Source organism: Musa acuminata, chromosome BXJ2-6 (genome assembly GCF_036884655.1).
Source record: "Musa acuminata AAA Group cultivar baxijiao chromosome BXJ2-6, Cavendish_Baxijiao_AAA, whole genome shotgun sequence".
NCBI classification, from domain to species: Eukaryota; Viridiplantae; Streptophyta; class Magnoliopsida; order Zingiberales; family Musaceae; genus Musa; species Musa acuminata.
The window spans coordinates 478,850-500,492 of record NC_088343.1 but is presented as its reverse complement, the minus strand read 5'-3'; the positions used below and the strand labels follow the sequence as shown (position 1 = coordinate 500,492).

General features: G+C 38.0%; 2 protein-coding genes across 9 annotated transcripts; both read right to left on the bottom strand.

Moving 5' to 3' along the window:
* Positions 1-111: 111 nt before the first annotated feature.
* Positions 112-12,921, bottom strand: LOC135614062 (pentatricopeptide repeat-containing protein At5g15280, mitochondrial-like). Of its 8 annotated transcripts, none has more exons than XR_010487410.1 (7): positions 8,796-12,921; positions 8,646-8,707; positions 7,376-7,523; positions 4,638-4,753; positions 4,462-4,522; positions 4,188-4,363; positions 112-3,397 (listed from the first exon to the last, which is right to left on the bottom strand). XR_010487410.1 is itself a non-coding variant. In XM_065111070.1 (1 exon), exon 1 carries the CDS (start codon positions 12,694-12,696, stop codon positions 8,929-8,931), a length of 3,768 nt encoding a protein of 1,255 aa, XP_064967142.1. In that variant the 5' UTR covers positions 12,697-12,921; the 3' UTR covers positions 8,712-8,928. The 8 variants fall into 8 exon arrangements, 1 of the variants encoding a protein (XP_064967142.1); XR_010487416.1 differs by having other exon boundaries at positions 4,597-4,753; positions 7,376-7,506; XR_010487411.1 differs by having other exon boundaries at positions 7,376-7,506.
* A 7,229-nt stretch (positions 12,922-20,150) lies between these two features.
* On the bottom strand, positions 20,151-21,171 carry LOC103975029 (expansin-A2-like). The gene is made up of 3 exons (XM_018821996.2): positions 20,972-21,171; positions 20,590-20,902; positions 20,151-20,503 (listed from the first exon to the last, which is right to left on the bottom strand). The coding sequence occupies exons 1-3, from the start codon at positions 21,111-21,113 to the stop codon at positions 20,200-20,202; spliced, it is 759 nt and encodes a 252-aa protein (XP_018677541.2). The 5' UTR covers positions 21,114-21,171; the 3' UTR covers positions 20,151-20,199.
* Between the last annotated feature and the right edge of the window lie 472 nt (positions 21,172-21,643).

Genomic DNA, 21,643 nt, shown 5'->3' with positions numbered 1-21,643 from the left:
CATTGCCCTCCACCCCACCCCACCCCAACCCCTATCAGAGAGTTTGTTTGTTTGTTGAGATGATAAGACATGAAAAAGAAGACTTGGGGATTGGCGATGCAACGGGAGAAGTGAAAATGGAAATATCCTTCTTTAAGACAAATAAAAAAAAGAAAAAGAAAAATACATTTGTTGCACCATTGGCATTATAGCTATGCCCTCTTCAGAGTTGAATACAGCTCCATCCAACAAAAAGTAAAACGAAAGGATGTTAAAGAGTAAAACATGGCAACACATTGTGTGAAGACATTAAAAACTAATAATGGTGTCTATTATTAGCTAATTGCACTAATATAATATATGAGGGCTTTTCCATTTATGTTTTTTTTTTTTTGAAGTATGAAAATAGGTCCCTCCTCATATTAATATTGTTGAATCTCGTATTTTGATGATGAAACTACTTGATATATGTTTATGATTTAATCTGCGTTTTGAGTGACGCAGGATGCTTTGATCAGGATGAGACAATTAAAGCAGGAAAATCATGTTGTGCCGGAGGAACATGTTAGAAGATTGGACGTCGGGCCGGTGGATCGGTCGACGTATCGACAGAAGGCTTCGGGCCGTGGACTCGGGCATCGGGCCAAGAAGAGCGGGTATTGTGCCAAGGATATCGGAGTTGCGGAGTCAACAGGCCGATTGGGCAATAGGCTGCAGGAAAGGACGATGCGCCGAAGAATCGGACGAAGCGTCGAGGGACCAATGACATGCCGGACAACTTGGTTAATTGCTTAGGATTAATTGTCTCGATCGAAGTTTTGCTTTAATTGTGCAGGATTAACTATGATAACGATGAAGACATAAAGCGAAACAAAGTGTCGGAGTCAAGCGCGAAGGATTTGTTGCAAGTTCGAGAGTTCGACGGAAGTCTGAAGGTTCGTCGGGAATGCTACCGGAACTAGCCGAAAAAGATCGGAGCTTGCCGAAAAAGCTTGTTGGAACTCGCTAAGAACAAATCGTGAAGTCTAGGAGCTTGCCGGGAGTCCGCAGAATGGTTTCCGAGAGTTCATCGGAAGACCGCCGGAAGTTTGCCGGAAGCTCGCCAGAAGAAGTCTTGACTTGCGGACTTTGTAATAGCTTAGAAAATGTCTTTAAAATCATAGTTAGCACATTAATTAGGGTTAGGATTAGGTGTTAATCCTATAATCCAAGTAGGGGCCAATTAGGCCCAAGTTCGGACTGGTTTGGGCCAAGTTTGGAGCCAAACCAAGTGAGCTGAAATAGTGAAAGAGGTGGCACCGCCCCAGCCAGGAGGTGGCACCGCCTAGGCTAAGCCTCCCAGCGAGACTGGGCGGTGCAACCTCCCTGATAGAGAGGTGGCACCGCCTGAGCAAGACTGGGCGATGCAACCTCCCTGACAGAGAGGTGGCACCGCCTGAGCTCGGTCTTCGAGCTCTGCCAGGCGGTGCAACCTCTCCGGTCAAGAGGTGCAACCGCCTGATCCCGGAATTCCGGGATTTGATCGTTTTGAGCTCCAAATTTGAATTGGGTTGGGGCCTATAAATACCCCACCCATTCAGCACTGAAGAGACACAGACCTACACCGAAATCTTGATCTTTTCTGTGATTCTAAGAGCTCAAAAGTGTTGTAAAGCCTTTAAGTCTCCTCCTTCTATTCTTCAAGTTTTGAGTTGTAAAGTGAGGAGAGAAAGGTCTGTAAAGGTCGTCTCCTGAGCCTGTTAAAAGGAGAGAAACTGTAAAAGGGCAGTTGGCCTTCGCCTATTGAAGGAAGGCCTCTAGTTGACGTCGGTGACCTCGTCGGTGGAGGAAGCCAAAAGTGGAGTAGGTCAAGACTGACCGAACCACTCTAAATCTCTGGTTTGCGTTTATTTTGAGCACTTTATCATTACTGCAAACCTCCTTCATAACTACTGCTCTCTGCGCTTTTACGAACAAGTTCTAAGTGTTGTTCTTTCCGAATCTGCATTCAGACGTAAACCAGTGTTTTCGTACGATATTTACATTGCAGTTTACGTTTACGCCTTGATTCTGCAAAACTGTCTTCTGCGCTTTTACGAACGAGTTTCTAAAGTTCAGATCCCTTTGAAATTGCGTCTAGACGTAAAATTGCGTTTAGACGTAAAACTGCCCAAACTGTGTTTAGACGTTTTAGACGTAAACTGAGTTTAGACGTAAATCTGCGTTTAGACGTAAATCTACGTTTAGACGCAAAACTGCGTTTAGACGCAAACTACGTTTAAACGTAAAACTGCGTTTTAGACGTAAACTGAGTTTAGACGTAAATCTGCGTTTAGACGTAAATCTGCGTTTAGACGTAAATCTGCGTTTAGACGTAAAACTGCGTTTAGACGCAAACTGCATTTAAACGTAAATTGTGTTTAGACATAAACTACGTTTAGACGTAAACTGCACTTAATCATAAGTTATCTTAGAGTCGGCTTTTGCATCAAAACTGATTTTTATCGAACGAACGTAGCTTTCGTTTTTAATCGCTAAAAGGATTTCCGCTGCACTAATTCAACCCCCCCCCCCCCCCCCCCCTCTTAGTGCTCTCGATCCTAACAAATATTACATGCATAATATCCCTTCCAAAATTTAGATTTTGTTAAAATCTAAAGTCTAATTTAGATTTTACATACATATAATATACCAATCCAATTAACACCCATCCACTAAGCACAAGTTAATTATTATTAATTACTGAAGACCCGGTCCAATTCTTACCAAACCCACCCACCCGGCAGTTCGGTGGGCCCCGTTCAGGTATATATATATATATATATATATATATATATAGTCGTACCAATCTCCTAGCCATATATCTGGCATGAATGCAGCATGCTTTAAAAGTCAACAATGAACTCATTGTAGCTGCCAACCTTTTGTTTTCTTCTCAAACTACCATTCTCTCAAGCCTGCTCCTTTGCTTCTCTAAAAGTGCTTCCCATGGCGACTCCTCGGTGAGTAGATCTCAGAAGAAAGAGAAGCGAGAGAGAGAGAGAGAGAGAGATGTGTCCTTTGAGAGTGCTGTTGATCTTTCTATCAGCCACCTTGGCTGGTTTCTTTGTGATCAGAAACCTCAAGACCCAGCCAGAGCTCAATGAAGAACAGCAGGAAGAAGACTCCTCTCCAGCACAGCTTCCCCTTTCCACCAAGGTAAAGCTCTCTCTCTCTCTCTCTCTCTCTATCTCTCTACTGTTCTGTGATGGTAATGGTGTTGGTTTCTGGGATGAATCAGGTTCGATCAGCAATCGGAACCGGGTTTTGGACCTGTGTTGATATGGCAAGTGGGAGGTACTTGTGGAGGATTGTGATGGCTCCTGCTGCTGTAGAGAAGATTTGCTGAGAGCTCTGTGGGAAGAGGAGGTTCTTGTTGCCTCTTCTTTCTTTGCTCTCTCTGCAAGCAAAAAGAAAAAAATCATTGTCTACAAAAAGAAGCAATGTTACAAATTGTAGAACAACTGAAGGAAATCTAAAAATTATTGAGCATTTGATACTTGTTCAATTGCAAATTGTAGATCAACTGAAGGAGATCTAAAAGTTATCAAGCTTTTAATACTTTGTCTATATGCATCAAAGAAGCAATGGTGCCGATTGTCAATCAACTAAAGGAAATCGAAAACCTATTGGGTTTCTAATACTTGTCTATATGCATATTTTGTCACTCTGATTATTAACAGATTAGATAATTAATTTTTAGATAGTGATTAGCTTTTTTTTGCTTGTTATCTAAAGATTCCTCCCATTCAGACTGCTTTTTTTCATTTTATTAGAGACAAAGGCCACATATAAAAGAACAAAAACAAGAAAAGGCTTGCACTAATTATAAGATACTGACTGCACCAATTAACTCAGTCAACAATGCATGAACTCTACAATTCTGAATGGACTTAGAAAGAATATTTCTGATGGTCTTGTCTTTCTTTTTTTTTCTCTTTGTAATTTTGTTCTTCCATGCACATTGGAAAACTGCGAGGAATGGCATATGGACAAAAGAGAAATGAAGTCTTTAAGAAAAACCTTTTTATAGCATCCATTATTCATCTTTCAAAAAATGATCTGAGAGGAACAGAAACTACATGAAATTATTATACCGAGACAATGGATTGAGCACACATTATTGCAGTTTCAATGTAAGATATTTGAAGAATTTTGACTGTTGTTAGGAAGAAAAGCTTGGTCTGAACCTGGAAAATGAGAGTATCATGAGCATGATGGTTGTACAGGTCGGAAGCAAAGCACCGTCTCAGTGCAACAATCTATGTGCAAAGTTGGCATCATGTCCATTGCTGTCTACTTTCCATCGACAAGAAGCACCAGGACAGCTACACTTTCTTCCGAGTGTGGTGAACTGCATTGTTAACTGCAAAAATTGTTTAGTGAAAGAAATCTTGAAGAGTCAGCAAGAAAGGTCATCTTTTCAACATTTTGGCATTTCCCAACTGCTTTCCTAAACTGTACCTGCAAGTATTTCACGTTGTGTGGAAATCCAGAAACTCCAAATGAGTGATTCCCTCTTTGTCTGCACCAAAATCAAATTAGAACATACAATGATATTGGTCATTGTTGATAGGACAATATGTTTCACTTAATCACCTATGGACTTTTTTTAATCATTTTATAGTTGAAGGCCTTACTCCTATAAATCAAGCAGCTTTAGCCACATGGAGAATTTGGCAGACAGTAAAATTCAATATAATAACCTTGTCGATGACTTCACAGTTCCACGGCTACAGCAAGACGAACTGAGGGACTGCAATTTGGAAACAAGGGAAAGGCAAGTCTACTTGATGCAACTTATGAATGATGTGTGCTGAACTAAATACCACAATGTAAACATTCCAAATTTGAAGAGTATCTTTTGTACTCTTTGAACTGGGCGAAGTTGGCTATTAATCAATTCAACAAAAGCTGAGATTATTATCACAAGGGTTGCAGCTTTAAAGAGTACAAACATAGAATAAAGATCATAATCACCTAGATGAAAATAATTGTCAATGCAAGAGAGCAGCATTGTGTAAAATCGAGTCTTATTTAGTTTAAGAAAATCACAAAATGCACATGTTATAACCAAAAGAGAAATTAGTTCAATAATAAAACCATATTTGCATTATGGCAAACTTCATTAGTCACAACAATTTATAGTGAAGATTTAGTACACAAGCATGAAATATTTGGCCAAATTATCATCCAAACCGATGGTTCCTGTAACCCCTCTGCTGAGTTTGCAGGCATTAGATACATTATTAAAGCTTCTAATGACTCTATCATGGTTGATGGCTGCAAAATGATTAAAGCTTCTTCTCCCGTCCAGGCCGACTGCTTAGCAATTTGGAAAAAGGCTATCCATAGCCACTCTTGAAGGATTCCAAAATCTACATGTCAAAACTGACTCTCAGAAACTGCTATCCTGTATTCAAAAGCCAGACTCCACCCCTGGGCATTCATGAATGTGACCTCTAACATATTGTCTCTAACTGAGTCCTTAAATATATCTTCTTGAACCTTGTTTACTTGTTCTGAGAATTGGGATGCCCATCTTTTAGCTAACGCTGCTCGATGTTGGATCATTTCCCAATCCTGGAGAAACGAACTTCATACTAATTTTTGTACTGATCTTACACAGTTTTTGGTCATCTCTAATGACAAATGAATGAATTTTAGTTTTCTTAAAGAAAACAGAATTTAACTATATAACCAAGATTGCCTTAAATGACATTCGAAAGAAAATCGCAAAACATTTCTACAAACCCAAGCTTATATCACCGGAACAAATCTGTCACACATTAGTGTAACATATGCAAGTTCAGATAGTTAGGAATATAGTGACTTATATGTCCTGTCTATTCCAGAGAGGTAGAGATAGCATAAGATTAAAATTTCATCCTGAGGCATAGAGACTCAAAAAGATGTTCAAGTTTGGTGTATGTCAGGATAGCAGAAGAATCCAAGTTGTCAGCTATACTTATTGTCTTTTGACCTATACTGATTTTTGGTAGGGTAGTTACTATCGAAAAAGAATAGCAAAGAAGAATATCTTCAATTAGCATCACTTTGATGGCTAAATATAGCTCGAGTCAGAAATTTTTTAGGAAAAAGTACAAAGCATTCAAATATAATTGGATATTCCCAGCCACATACGCCACCGTTTGGTTGACCGTAGCAAAAACTGGAACACGCATTAAAGCAGAGAGGATTTTCAGCAAAGTAGAGAAAGTAAAAGGAATTATAGAGACAATTGCAGAGAAGCAACAACCCTAAAAGATCACATAAAGGTGGAAATGCTTAAAGAGTAATTTTATGTGCCAATTTCACAGTGCATTAATCTGAAAACTCACTTAGTATCTCCTCCCAACAAAAATGATTTTTTGGATCACGCAGCAACAAATAAATATTGCATGATCCAGAAACAATATATACATGTCATGAAAGTAACAACAAATATTTTCAAAAGCTTTGCCGCATCTATGGAAAAGAAAGGGAATATAAAATTTTAAAATAAGAATGCAGCAATCTAGGTAAAAAGTTTCATCAATGGAAGTCGATGTGATAGTTGAGGCTCCTAGTTCTGTAACCATGGAGTTTTGCTTTTTTTTGTCAAATTTATTTATGTTACAAATAATGGATTTTATAGTTCACAATGGAAGAAAAGCTTTAGGATATAGGTTTCTCATTCATTGCAGTGATGGTTTCCTTTTTCTTTCCGGGTTAAATCACCATAAGCAATATGTAATATCAAAAACAAAAAGAGGTAAAGATCATATTACTTGGAGATGCACCTACAACATGAAAGAATAACTAGTGATGTTAAGTGTGAGCATCATCATTACAGAAAAGCATAAATCCAAAACATTCGAAACAGACTGAACATCATTGCAGAAAAGTTTAATATAAAAATTTCAAAGGGATGACAATGTTACAAAAAAATGAAATTGGAGGGAGCAAGATGTATCTGAAGATAATGACACACAGGGTTGGTATACAGTTCAAGGTGAATGCTTAGAAGCATCATTTAGCAGTAAAAATAACATTACAATATCACTTCAGAAATTGATCAGCAATAACTGTTAGATCTAGAATTCATCATATGATGCGAAAAACACAACACAATTCAAAGCATGAGAAAGTCCAAATTCTACAACAGTTATAGGGGATTGTAAGTTAACTGATCCATTAGATGGATAGGCATGAAAAAACGTAGTTATTTGGTTTCTTTAATCAAAGATGATTTCCATTCATTTAATCAACCACAAATGACATGATCAATGAGCTATGCATAGCTTTTCCAAAGCTAAAAAGCCATGATACATGAAAAAGACTTTCTCAAGAATAAAATATCATAACATTTCAGTATAATAAAATGAATAACAAGTACCTTAAACAGCAATCAGGTTCCATGTAAAGATTAAACACCTTTTTTGCACCAAGATCCAAGCAGATGATGATTCATCTAGCATCTGGCAAGTTCATTTTGAAAACTTGCCTCTTCAGCTCCTTTGCATCTTCCTGCAACAGTATATATGCTGGAAGAGGTTGGACCAACGTAACCAATGCAATACAAGAGAAAATAAGAAAAGAGTTATGGACCACAAGACAGATAATACATTGCTAATTATGAACTACTACAGGCAATGATGCATCAAAGACAAATCATAGATAAAATGACTGGCATAAAAATTTGCAAGAGAGAGCAAGCAAGTATACAACAACAACAACAACAACGTGGTAAGTCTCAACAGAGCGAGCAAGTATATTTGGAAAAAAAATCAAATTTATAATGATTTATAATTAGTTAACACTACAACAGAAGGAAACAACCAAATGCTGACTCTTCCTCTCTGAATTTAGCATTTAATATATGTTAACGATTAAACTGTTCAAACAACCCAACTACTAAGGATAGATATATAGTTTATTTTCTGGGCTTCATACCAAAATCATCATGAGGGAAATATAGACATAAAACTTCACAAGATGTGTGCTTTTCCCTGGAGTGGCTTTTGCTTTCCAATATATCTCCCAAAGGAACTTAGAAATTTTGATCTAGAGAAACTAAAATACAAACATGATTTTCACATGCAACCAAGTAGCGAATATAAATCAGATAGAAACAGAAATCAATCATGTAAAAATTAATGTAAAAAATGATTCAGATTTACAGATTAAAAATAACAATAATTTGCAATCATATGAAACAAGATATGCATAGAGATATTATCCAGTATATAAGACAACCATGTAGGTGGCTGATGATAACATGATGATAGCTTGTCCCACGTATCTATGTGGTCACATATGCATGACAGAATTGTGGTCATGAATTCAGGTTTATTTTCACATTTTTGCTACAAATTATTTCTGTTATTGATTCATTTTAATACTATACATCATGGTCTATAATATTTTTATTTTAATTTCACATATCTTTACATATTTCTTATAGCTTAACACCTATGATCACAAATATAATTTGCTAAGTGTTTAATTTATTTACTAATTTTGATTTTTTTTTCCTGGAGAGGCCTTTTATCTACCTACTAGAAAGATTTGCAAATATAAGTTAAATGGATATTTAAAAATAAATTGAATAGATAACTTCATAAGCAAAGCTTGCAGCTGAAATTTTCATCATTAGTTGACAATACCTACAAGAAGATCATGCACCAGTGTTGATGACCACAAATACCAATCAGTGCCCCAGGTTGTCCTAGTCACAGGAATATGCAATATATTGGCATCTCAACAGCTAAAACAAATGACATGGCACTGATCACACAGGAAGGTGAATCCTATACCTTCTCGTGTAATAACATCAACTCTAGCTCCTTTATCAAATACCATTGTCCAGAGACGATGCACCATAGGTGGTAAAACAATCCAAAATCACATGAAACAGAGTTTTGCAAGATTTTATGATGATAGGAATTCTTATTTGAATGCTGAGGCAACTTTGCTCTTGGAATTCGTCACAGGAAGTCTACTCCCACAAAGAAGACCAGATAAAATACTCTTATCACCATCATCACTCTTTTTCTCCAAGCTGCTCAAATTGCTTATAAGAGACCAATGAGTTTCAAAATTGGGAGAGTGTCCAGCCAGTTGCATTTCCTGCAAAAGCTCTGATGCCTTGTCCAGATTGTTATCGAGACGGTAACAATCAAGAACATGACTATACAAGCTGTAAGTTGGAGGAGGGCCATATTGGAGCATAGTTCTCAAAATTCTTTGGGCATCATCAGTCCTCCAGTTCGCACAAAGACCTTTAACAAGAGCATTACAAACTTCTACACTAGGCTGAAGGTTCTGGTGCAACATTTCAGCATGGAAATCAAGTGCTTGATCAAATGCCTTGCAAACACAGAGCCCATGAATGACTGAACTATAACTCATCTCGCTTGGAAGGTTACCCTTTTTGAACATTATATTCAGCAGATCAACTGCATTCTGTACTCCAGAATGCATACACATATTTTGAATCAAATTATTGTAGTCAATGTTTGCAGGAATTAGCCCCTTTTTGGCTACTCTATCCAGAAAGAGTTCAGCCTCAGAAAGACCACGACATCTGAGAAGGGCCATGGCGAGTTCATTTTGGATAACTGAACCATGCTTCCATTTATTATGTTCCATCACCTGACTCAGTTCTAATGCCTTCTCAAGCTTTCCATCGTTGCAAAATTGACATATTACTATTCTCAGGCTCCGATTGCTTGGTCTCCAACCCTTGAAAATAATTGTATCAAGTGCTTCAACTGATTTAATGACTTCTCCACACTTGTGAAAGCCGTGCACAAGAAAATCATAAGTGTTTTTATCAGGAAGAATGTGCATGTGTTGCATATCTTTTAATAGAGTTTCAGCAATAGAACTGTTACCTGTTTGAAAGAGACAAAATATTAAAATGTTATACAAACTCAGTTCCACCAATTTATCTTTTTGCTGGATCAGATCTTTAAGTCTCAAAGCATGAGATATCAGTCCCTTCAAGAGCATTTGACGCACAAGGCTCCGATAGCCTGAAATAGAAAGGTTGCCATGTACTCTTATTAAAATACCTAGTAATTCAAATGCTTTCTGAATATTATTTTTTTGACAGCACATTTGCAACAATGCATTTAAAGCATTATCATTCGGGAGAATCCTACTCAGCAACATTTCTTGCAATTGAGATAAACCATCATTAAACTTTCTTGTCCTGCTTAACTCACTCAGAAAAATGTTAGAAATAAGAAAACCACAGTCAGGTTTCCTGGTCAGTACAGATTCCTTAAGAGCAATGGCTTCTTCAAACCTGTTGAACCGAAGCAACAAAGGGATCATGTGCTGGCATACATTTATAGGCAAGGTCATGTTCTTGTTGTGTAATATATCCAATATTCCAAGTGATTCGACCAATTGCTGCTCCTTCAAGAAGCCCATACTGATATATACAAAGGGTGCATGATCCATGACTAAATTTCTCTCGAGAAGCTCCTCCACCAAAATACACCCAACATTTGTATAGCCTGTCATGCATAACTCCTTCAGAACACTAGTACATAAGGAAGAAACCAATGCAGGGCAGTTCTCCAATATCCTATCAAACAGCTCCAGAACTTCTTTGATCAATCCCCACCTACACAGAGAACTAAAAAGAGGTCTAAGGTCCTTAGAGCTTGGTAACCACATGCTACTGTATGCCTGATTGCAGCATTCTTGCAGTCCATCAATGTCCCTTTCTTTGCTTAAGCCAACAATGAGTTCCATAAATGATTGACTCTCCACCAGAAGCTTTCTCTTGAACAACCTCTCCAAAATCATCATTGCAGGAGCTACCATTCCGTTCTTGCTTAAATTTTTTAAAAGTAAATTAAGAGTTTCACCATCAAGCAGTTCAAGTGACTCTGGGATATCATCTAAAAGACTGATAGCTTCTTTTAAATGGTGTGGGGTGGCACAAAGGTGTCTGAACAATTTAGAGTATGTCGATAATGAAAGGTTCTGGCCCCACTGGGTTAATTCATCCTTTGTTTTTAATGCAGTTTGTATGTTAACCTTATCATTTCCTCTCATTAACTGAGAATCAAAATCTGGAACCATAGCACAATCAAGAATTCCTGCCAAGGATGTTTCATACTCCTCTACGTCAGTATCTAAGTATAGCCCATTGCCAAGACAGTCAAAGAACTCAGATCTAGGAATTCCAACATTGTTATCACGCTTTATTTTCACCTTCAAGTGATCAAGTCCTAAAAAAATTAAGGCCTTAGAGAGTGAATCCTCCAGGGAAGTCAAAGAAGTCAAGCACCGATTCCTCATGTCAATTAGAACCTGTTTAACTTCATCAAATTTTCTATATTTACAATACCCAGCCAGTAAAATTTTGAATGTTGTTTGATCTGGCATTATACCCTTCTCTAGCATGTCCTCAAATACATCATTTGCATGTCTATGCAAACCCTCCATAAAACCTGCACTGATAAGAGCATTATAGATGTATGCAGTAGGTACTATTCCCCTGGATAAACATTCTGAAAGATAAATATATCCATCCCTCAACTTTCTGGCCCTACAACTATGACAAATGAGGATGCTAAAGGTTATAGCATCTGGCTTGAAGCCCAAAACTTCCATTCTTTGCATGAAAGACCATGATTCCTGGGTACCCAAATCTATGCACAATGAAGAAATTATTTTGTTACAAATATGAACTTCAGGAGCATGCCCCCATTCTTCTAGAAAGTTGAACATATCTTCGAAATCCTTCTTTTTGCATAATCCTTCAGCAATTGCAGAAAGAGCAAAATGGCTTGCTTCGATACCAGAACACCTTAGTTGCCTAAGTACGGTTATAGCCTCGAGGATCCTCTCATTTTTTGTCAGTCCTACAATAACTATTTTCAGGATGCAATCTTGGGAATATGAGGCTAATCCAACCTTGATCATATCCATATAGACTTTTGTAACCAATTCAACTTTCTTTTTTTTTGCCAAAAGACTCAAAAGAGACTGATAACAGGAAGCAGATGGGACTGTACCCCTTTCTCTGGCTTTATCAAATAGAACCATTGCCTTCTCTAATTTGCAATCTTCGGCATAACCTTGGATTATGCCACTAAACAATGCAGCAGAATTAGAAAAAATTTCTCTTGACTCTACTCCCAGAAGTAAGGATTCAGCATCTTTATACATCTGTGCCCGGATGAGAACTGAAATCATGACCTCATAAGACCTCGGGAGATGATCAAAATCTGCACTTTGTTTCTTGGCCCACCTAAACAATTTCAACAAGAATTCCACCTTTCTTAAACTACAATCACCATTTCCAATTCCCAGCAAAATTTCGAGGAAATCATCAGGTCTCAACACTGAAACTCGCCAGAAACGACGGGTGGTCTCCGGGGACATATCTGCATACACTCTGAGGATGTCTTGCAAAGACGACTCCTCCACAAAGGTGTCGGCTTTCTTCTCGCAGAGATAAAAACATCTGGAGAGAACCGATTTCCCGGTGCCAAGGAGAGATTTTGATCCTGAATCTGAAAGCTCCTTGTCCCTTTGATACCTATTTCCCATATCCGAAGTTGAAACCAAACTCCATGTCGAATCAGAACAAGTAGAGAAGGGGCCGGAGAGCCTAACCCGCCGACAGAGAAGAGGAGGAGATGGGCGTTCCAGCAAGCCGCAGAAGACAGCGTACCGGAGCTTCCTCCACATTCAGGAAGGTCCGTTCCCAATAATTCCGAAACTGTAGGAGGAATGCCTCTTTCTGATCTCAGAGGAACCTCCCGCGTAGAAGACTACAGATACTGGTGGAGTCGTCCCCGTTTCCAATCAAAGAGGTACAAGGGCACTATCTTCTCAGCGAGGTGGGTGGGTTCAGGAACACCTTTGCCGGTGTCTACGAGCACCGGAACTGCAGATTCATCGAGCAAGGAGACATCGCTGTTATAGGGTTCGGTCGCGGATTATATATATATATATATATATATATATATATATATATATATATATATATATATATACGAATTTTGAAAGAAACTCCTAGCCTTAGGTATTCCCTCTCCAAATTTGAAAAATTTTAATATAACACCCTGCATACATAAAAAAAAGATAATTTTATCCTTATAATATTAAAAAAAATCTTATTGTTTTACCCGTAGTCACCTACCTATCGACCCTTGTGATGGTGGTGTTTATTGGTGGCTACATGGGACGATGGACCCTCACGCGAGGGCTACGAGGGTAGTGGGACAGCAAAGATTGATGGGGGAGTAAGAGTCAATGGAGGGAGACGACCAACCCTCATACAAGCGGAGGGGGGTGACCCGCATGATAAACTCTCACACGAGGGTTGTAAGCGATGGCAAGCCTTTGTGCAAGACTTGCGAGCGACGACGAGACGATGTGGGCTCGTGGGTGGGCGACAGAGGTGATCAGCTCTTGCACGAGGGCTACAAGCAAAGGGGGGTAACCTTGCACAATAAACCCTTACGTAAGGGCTACAAACGATAATTTGACAACAAGGACAAATGGGCGAGGCCTCATGCAAGGGAGGTGGCTAGTCTTTGCAAGAGGATTGCAAGTGGATGGGATGGGATGGGCTCTCATGCGAGGGCTAAGGGTAACAATGTGCCTTCACGTGAGATATCATGCAGGGTTACATAGTAGAAGGGGTGACTAATGAGCAGAGGGTGAAGGGATAAAATAGTTATTTATGAAAAAAAGATGTTTTATGAAAAATTTTCAAACTTGAGATATTATACGAGAAAAATTCAAAGTCAAATATATATATATATATATATATATATATATATATATATATATATATATATATATATATATATATATATATATATATATATATATATATACACACCAAATAGTTTAAACTTGGGTATCTTAACACCATAATATGCTAGTGTTGGTAATCGACGATGATGCTGATCCCACTTAGTTTATTTTCCAAATGTTGTTGCAATTGGGAATCGAGTGTCTCTTGAGTATATTTGAGCTGGTTGCTTATAGTGCTCGAGCTGAATTATAGAAGCATGTAAATCTCTTATTTCTATAAAGGGATTTTGTTGGAGCTAAATTTATCCCATTTGGTATAGGATTAGATACTGATTTTTGATGTTTTAGGATTCATTAAAGTTTTGTAAGCATTGAAATGGAGTAAATATAACATTTATGCATTAACATATGAGGTGTAAAAATCCAGACAATCATAATGCAGTTTCAAGAGAATAGGATAGATACTAATAGTTGAATTAAGAGAGTAGTTTAGATTTATTTTAAGCTACAATTTGGTATGTATTTAGTTTTCTATGCCTCCTAGTTTTTTTATTAAATTTATAATAATTCTAAATCGTTTAGTCAACTATTCGTGAAGTAAGATTACTTCATATAATTGTATCGTAGTAGTTTGATTGATACTAACTAATTAATTTGAATATAGTAAATTGTTAAAAAATTTATGATAGAATTTAGATGAATTTTCAGGTTGAGTATAGTGAAGGGATTTTATTTATTTTTTTCTATAAATTATTACTAATAAATTATTATAAATTAATAGTTTAAGAAGTAGAAATCTTAATTAAGATATCTCATAACTGCTACGCTCCCAATTTAATAGGTTTATCATTTTTTAGCATATTTGATCATTAAGGAACATGACTTTTCACTTGTATCTTCATTTATAAGTTAAATTAGGTAAGTATAAGTTTAATTCACTATAAATAGTAATCGTATAAATTATTATATTCATCGTATATTTTATAAAATATATTTCTAATAATATAATTGTTTATATACGCATTACATAAGTATAAAAATATATAAATTACGATGAATATATATATGATGGTATATGGTGTGAGAATATACATTTATACTATGATGCATGGTGTAAGAGTATATGTATATATTGTGATGTATGGTGTATGATTGTACATATAGTGTAAATGTCCATAAATGTGTTATGATTCTTACATGTGTATATAAATATTTTGAATTATTTCGATATAAAATTTTATCTCTTTATTATATATATGATATGTTGTAGGGTTATGCTTGATAAAAATTTAATAAGATGATGTGTTTATCATTAAATATTTTATACATATGATTTTGAAATATTATATATATGACTTGATATAAACAATGACATACGAATATTTTTATATGTATAAATTTTAGATATGTTTTATTTATGAGTTTTTCTTTTGGTTAGATGTAATAATTAAGTACACACGTCAAAATCACTATATATAGCAAACGTATCATTTTATTTGATAAGTTAGCATATTTTATTTTTAAGATTATCTACTTTTCACTACATGCATATTGATAGCAATAATTAAATTGAAATGTAATATATAACTTTGGTTATGTATATAAGGTATGTGTGAAATTAGAAATATGGTGTTACGTATGAAAGCCCAAGTTATATGTCATATAGGCTATCTATATCGGTAAAAGCATGAAACACACTATTATTAACTATCTTGTAAGTTTTAATAATTAAGTTATATTAATTTTCTTATTATTATATGATGCTCTTATATTTGACAACTATGGTATAAACAATTTAGGATTAATAATGAAGATATCATGAGAACTAAAGGATAAGCTAGTAACTCTAGTAATGTCTAGGAGGCGACTCTCGATGATATAAAAACATTTACATAAGGAGATCAAAGAAATATGGTATTTAATAGACTAATAAAATTGGTGGAGAAATAATTAGACAACTGAAGCAGTTATTAGCCTAATGATAAGAGGCTGGTAGCAACTAGAGGATATGATATTTTAGAATCAATAAGTAAAAGATTTAAAAAGAATTATCCACTAAATTTTGAAAGTGATATGGTCGACTAATGATCAATGAGTGGATAAAAAATATTAAGAAAATTTTAAAGTATGCAAAGATTTTAATTGAAAATAAAATTATTTGTGTAACTTATATATTACAAAAAAGATATTCGTCACTTACATGGATGTTAAATAAATTACTTGAAAAATATTCAAGGAGATATTCTACCAAAAATATTTCAATACAACTCATCGATAAGCCAAAATTATAAAATTTATTAACCTTAAACAAGGAGGCCAATCAGTGATGATTACTTCAAAAAGTTTGAGTTATCCCTATTTGCAACCCATATGATTAATATTGATGTTTTACGGGTAAATTAATTTCTATAAAGACTTAAAGGAGATATGAATATAACAATAAATGCCCCATATATTTCCTATTCCATGATAGTGGAAAAGGTCTCGGAGATAGAGGAGGTTGAGGAAAAAAATTTTCAAGCGATACGTCACAGCCATGATATGCCAAGGAATGATATAATTTTTAATCACAAACCCCCACAACAGGTTCTATAAAGTAGAAGAAAATGACACCCAAATCGGATAGCAATATGAATAACCTAAATACCTTAAACAAGAAAAAATAGATCAAACATATAGTCTTCTTAATCAGCTCAAGCGTAAAGATTAATATATTAAAGATTAACTTGCCCTAAATGTGGAAAGCGTCATATAAGATAATATATTAAAGGTAAAAGACTGTGTTTTGACATGAATAGTTGGGATATTTAATAAAAAATTATACAACAATCTCATCTACATAAAAAAGACAATCAAAGTCTTTATGATAACTATGACAGAATCATAAGCTCAATAGTTATCTAAGGTAAGATATTTATTTATGATATTTTTTATATGTATTAATTAATTTTAGTATCATGTATTCTTTTACATCATTAGCTTACGTGAAAAAACTAGATAAATCATCTAAAATACTGGATGTAATGTATTGTATAATTATTTCATTAAAGGATATAATGTATTAAGATCAAGGATTGAGATCTTGTCCAATTTTATCGATAACGAATTAGTTACATATATAATAATATTAAATATATAAGACTTTGATGTTATATTGGGCATGGATTGATTGTTTGGTCAGTAATAAGAAGATGATGGCAATAAATCTGAATTTAAATTGAGTTATCATCTAATCAGGGCATGGATAAATTTGGATTCTAAAAATTTGAGTCAAATGCATGTATAACTAATCGGATTCGGATTTCCTAATATCCGACCCGCTGTCGTCTGTTGACCAGCCGAGTAAAACTTATGCCAACTCCATTCCTTTCTGCCCAAGTAAAGCGAGACAATTACAACACAGAAAGCAATCACATCTACCCGTCTCTTGTGCACCAGCTCAAAAGCCGAGAGCTCCAGTCACCGAAGTAGCACCGGATTGTGTAGTTGCAGTGATCCAATGATGCAAGCCACTTTGATTCAGCTCCTCTTAGCAGATCAACTTGATTGAAACATCTGTTTGTTGATATGTCTCAAAGAGCTTACAGTCTTTCATAGGAAAATCCCTACGTGATATGTATGATTCGGAGACTTTCAACGACGACCAATTAAGTATATTAGGATTCCCACGTAAGAGTCAAAACGCCTACACAATCCAGCTGCATATGACAGCTTTTTAATTATATTATTATTATTATGCCAATGCGTTTCCCGATTTCCTGTAGCCTCACAACTCGTATTCAACACACGCGCACACTTTCTCTCTCTCTCTCTAACCTGTTTCCCCTTAGCATCCTTCCCTTCGGCTTCCATTACGTGTTGAACACGCTCTTTCGAAGCGTCGGCCGCAAGTATGCAGTGGAGAGAGAGGATGTTATAAGAGTCAAAATGCTGCTGCGATCCGCACCCTACTCTCCTTTACATGCGCTTCCTTCCTTCTCGCTTCCTTTCTCTGTGAGCAACGACACTACGTGCATATATTTCAACTCCAAGCATACTTCATCTCATCAATGGCAGCAGTCTCATTCCAAACCCACACCCCCTTTCTCTTCTTATTCCTCCTCCTCTTCACCATCACACCGCAGGTGTCCTCCTCTCGCCATATAAGAACAGCAGATCCCACCACAACAGGAGCTGCTCCTCGTATCATCAGCTCCGCCACATCGAAGCAGGATCAGCTCGTCAAAAGGTACACGCCGCTTCTCCTCAACCTTCTCCCCCGGGGCAGGGTGCCGCCCTCGGGTCCAAGCCCAGGAATCAACAGCAACGACAAAAGCTAAGAAGAAGAAGAAGAAGATACTGTTTGTACTTAGTCTCATATCTTTATTTCATTTGATCTGTTGTTGGTAGCACACTGATACTCTTTAAACAACATGTAAACTCCTCATACAATGATATCAAAGGCATTTTGTTTTGTTTTTTTTTCTTTTTATTTTGTGTCGTGGAATTGAAGGTGGATGCATTTTACTGTACAAATTATCATGAAAAATACATAAAAGATAGATTTGGTGCCGAGTTTGACCTTTGACTGCTCCTGACCTAAGGGGACATGGAGTCCCCACACGTAATGGGGCAGTTGTGGGACGTCACATTAAAATGAGACATGCAGACTCATCAAATGGATGGGTGGGCTAATTAGATCAAGGTTTACATGGGCTGTAACTTTCATCAACTTCATAGTATAATATTACGATAAGTATCATAAGATCAATAGATTGCCTAAAACCACGTAACGAGGGTTCATGATGATCAGACTGGATTAGGTTGGTTCGAAAAGACGAGCACACGGATGATAACTATGGTCGTTCACACCAAGTTTTCTTCTCCATGCTCGATTCGATTTGTATTAATTTTGTTAACAATTACCTCATAATAATTAAGAGGTTGATTAGTTTAGTTAGTAAAGATTTTGACAGCTCAAATTAAATCTCATCTTTGTCACTCATACTATTAAAAAAATAAAATAATATTATATATATATATATATATGTTAATTTAAGAAGGTTAATTTTTCATTAGGAGTTTGGTCTAGATTTATTAATTTCATTTTTTTCCGTAAAAACTAGCTAAATACATTCTGATCAAACTAATGTGATGCAGCTCAGGTCCTTGGTTCTAGTTCGAGATTTTCTTGAAATAAAATGATTGTTTATTATTATATCATCAATCATATTGTGGTCATCAAAAGAATCATATTCAATATTCGATGGAGGTAAGTTTTCATACGTTGACGCTCCCCTTCCTCATACTACATGTTGATGATCTTATAAACTAAATGTTCGACATGTTCGCAGTCAAGTTTAGACCGTCATATATTCCTTAAGTTAATCGAAAAAAAATAATAGCATATATATATATATATATATATATGGAATTATATGTTTGTTAGCCATTTTAATTAGAAGTCCGAAACAAGTGAAAGAATCTGGATTGGGTACTTCACATATAATAGGGGTAAAAACAGATTCGACGTAACACACCAGATTTGACGTAATACACCATGATGTCAGCCACCCCTGGACAACACACTGCCCCACGGAGCGAGCATTAACACCAACATAATGTGCACCCACGCCCTCCGTACCCAGACGACCTCATCATCTGACCCCGCACGACCGGCCGAGGCAGGGGAAGGCATCGACTGAAGTTCGTCATACCCTGCGACAGCTCGACCTTCCACGCAACGCCCACGACGACGACAGACGCCACCAGAGGTATGGCCCTGCTCCGGTAGGATGACACATCAGGTAACATCAAACTCACCTATAAATACCCCCGGACTCCCAACAAAGAGGGGGGCACCACTTCACCCAAAATTCACTCCCAATCACTGACTTAATCGTCGGAGGGGTCAGGCCGAACCGCCGACCCGACCTGTGTGCAGGTACTCGACCGAAACTGACCATACCCGACGTCGCGAAACTTTCCAGCCAGACCCCCCGTAGTCGGCCACCACAAGATCCCGAGGGGAGCTACGCCTGATCCCCGTCATTCGGACCCCTGAACCAGCCGCGTCGACCCCGAGGTCACGGCTAAAAAAATTACTTACCACAACAACCTTATGTAGGAAGATATGATTAAGTGCTAATCCACATACACCGTATGTTTTTATACTTGTCACATACATACGTGGCCACAAATACATTGGCCACATACCACAAGTACACAAATGTGACACTCTCTTTCCCTATCTCTTCTTCACAAGCCAATTAAACATCTAGTTAATCATACTAATCTAAATTAAGAGAAGGCCTTAGCGGGTGATAAACATTCCACCTCAGCTTATATATATATATATATATATATATATATATATATATATATATATATATATATATATATATATATATATATATATATATATATGGTTGGGTTGAGGAGGTAAAACTAGAATTGGCTGCCCTCGAAAGTCTGGCCAAACTGCCAGCCGGCTGGGGCGACGTCGTAGCTAGTGACGGTGCGGCCGTCGCTGGTGGTCACCTGGAAGGAGAGAGACTGACCGTTGAGGTAGGCATTGCTCTGCCAGTTCTGCCCCCAGTTGCGCGACATCGCTTGCCACCCGGTGGCGGAACCCTTGATGGATACCGCGCGCACGTCGCCGGCGCCTGCCACGTTGGTCACCAGCACCAGGTTGAAGTAGGAGTGGCCGTTGATCGTGAACCTGATCCCGCCCTTCTTCATGCACGCCACTCTGCGACACCCTCCACCATCAGAGACGTTGTGGCGGGAAGTTGGTGGATGGAGATAGAGGGAGAGAGAGGGGGAGAGAGAGATTGCCTTCTGAAGGCCACTGGCACGATGCCGGCGCGGTACTGGGCGATCTGGAGGAAGGCGGGCTCGGCCATGTCGAAGTGCTGCAGCGGGGGGTTGCACCACCCGCCGTTGTCGTTGGGGAGCGCGTAGTTGGGCGGGCAGAAGTTGGTGGCGGTGACCACGATCGAGCCCGGGAGGCACCACCGCGGGTCGTCGGCGCACCGCAGCTCGTAGCAGGCGCCGCAGCTGGCCCCGTCACCGAACAGCGCCGTGCTGAGGGCGGCGGTGTTCGTCCCGTACCCTTGGCTGTAGAGGTCGCCGTACCCACAGGCCCCCCCTACCATTTGAATCCATCAGCCAAGTGCTCGACAAAAAGCCCGTCATCGATTAGACTGCAGAGACTCACCCATGGTACCGGACGCGTCGCCGCCGCCGTAGAAGGTGGCGTGCCCGCTCTGCCAACCGGAGTCGTCGCCGGAGGTTCCTCGGAAGAACAGGGCGAAGGAGGAGAAGAGGAGCAATAGGGACAACTGTGGGAATGATGCCATCTGAGAAGTGACGACAAGTTGGTGCGCTGCAGGTGCTCGGTTAAATGTGAGGAGGAGGGGGGGTGGATTTATAGGAAGGAAGGTGAGGAGTCCGGGAGGTGTTCGATGAAATCTCCAGGCACGAAGGGACAAGTAATTGGCTGTTGCTTCGTCCGAGCAGTCCACACACAGGCTTTGATGTGGATGGGCAGTGAATGTACAAATCCGGCGCACATGCAGATGTTGCGGTGGGAGTACCAACGGTTGATGCCGCCCCACGGTCAGTCATGTCTCAACTTGCGCATGTTGTTATATTGACAATAACTGCTTGTTTCTTCTATTCTTTAGTTATTATTGTTATTAGTTATTCTATTAAAATTTATATGCTTACAAAAAGTAAAATCATATTTGGTCATTATGATAACAAAAACAATAAACATAGCCATTGGATTGGGTATTGAATAAAACAGAAGAAATTTTTAGGTCAATTCTGCCTTGATTTTGCAAATGGTGAAATGTTTACTTTGGAAAAGGGACGATGAAAATGTTGA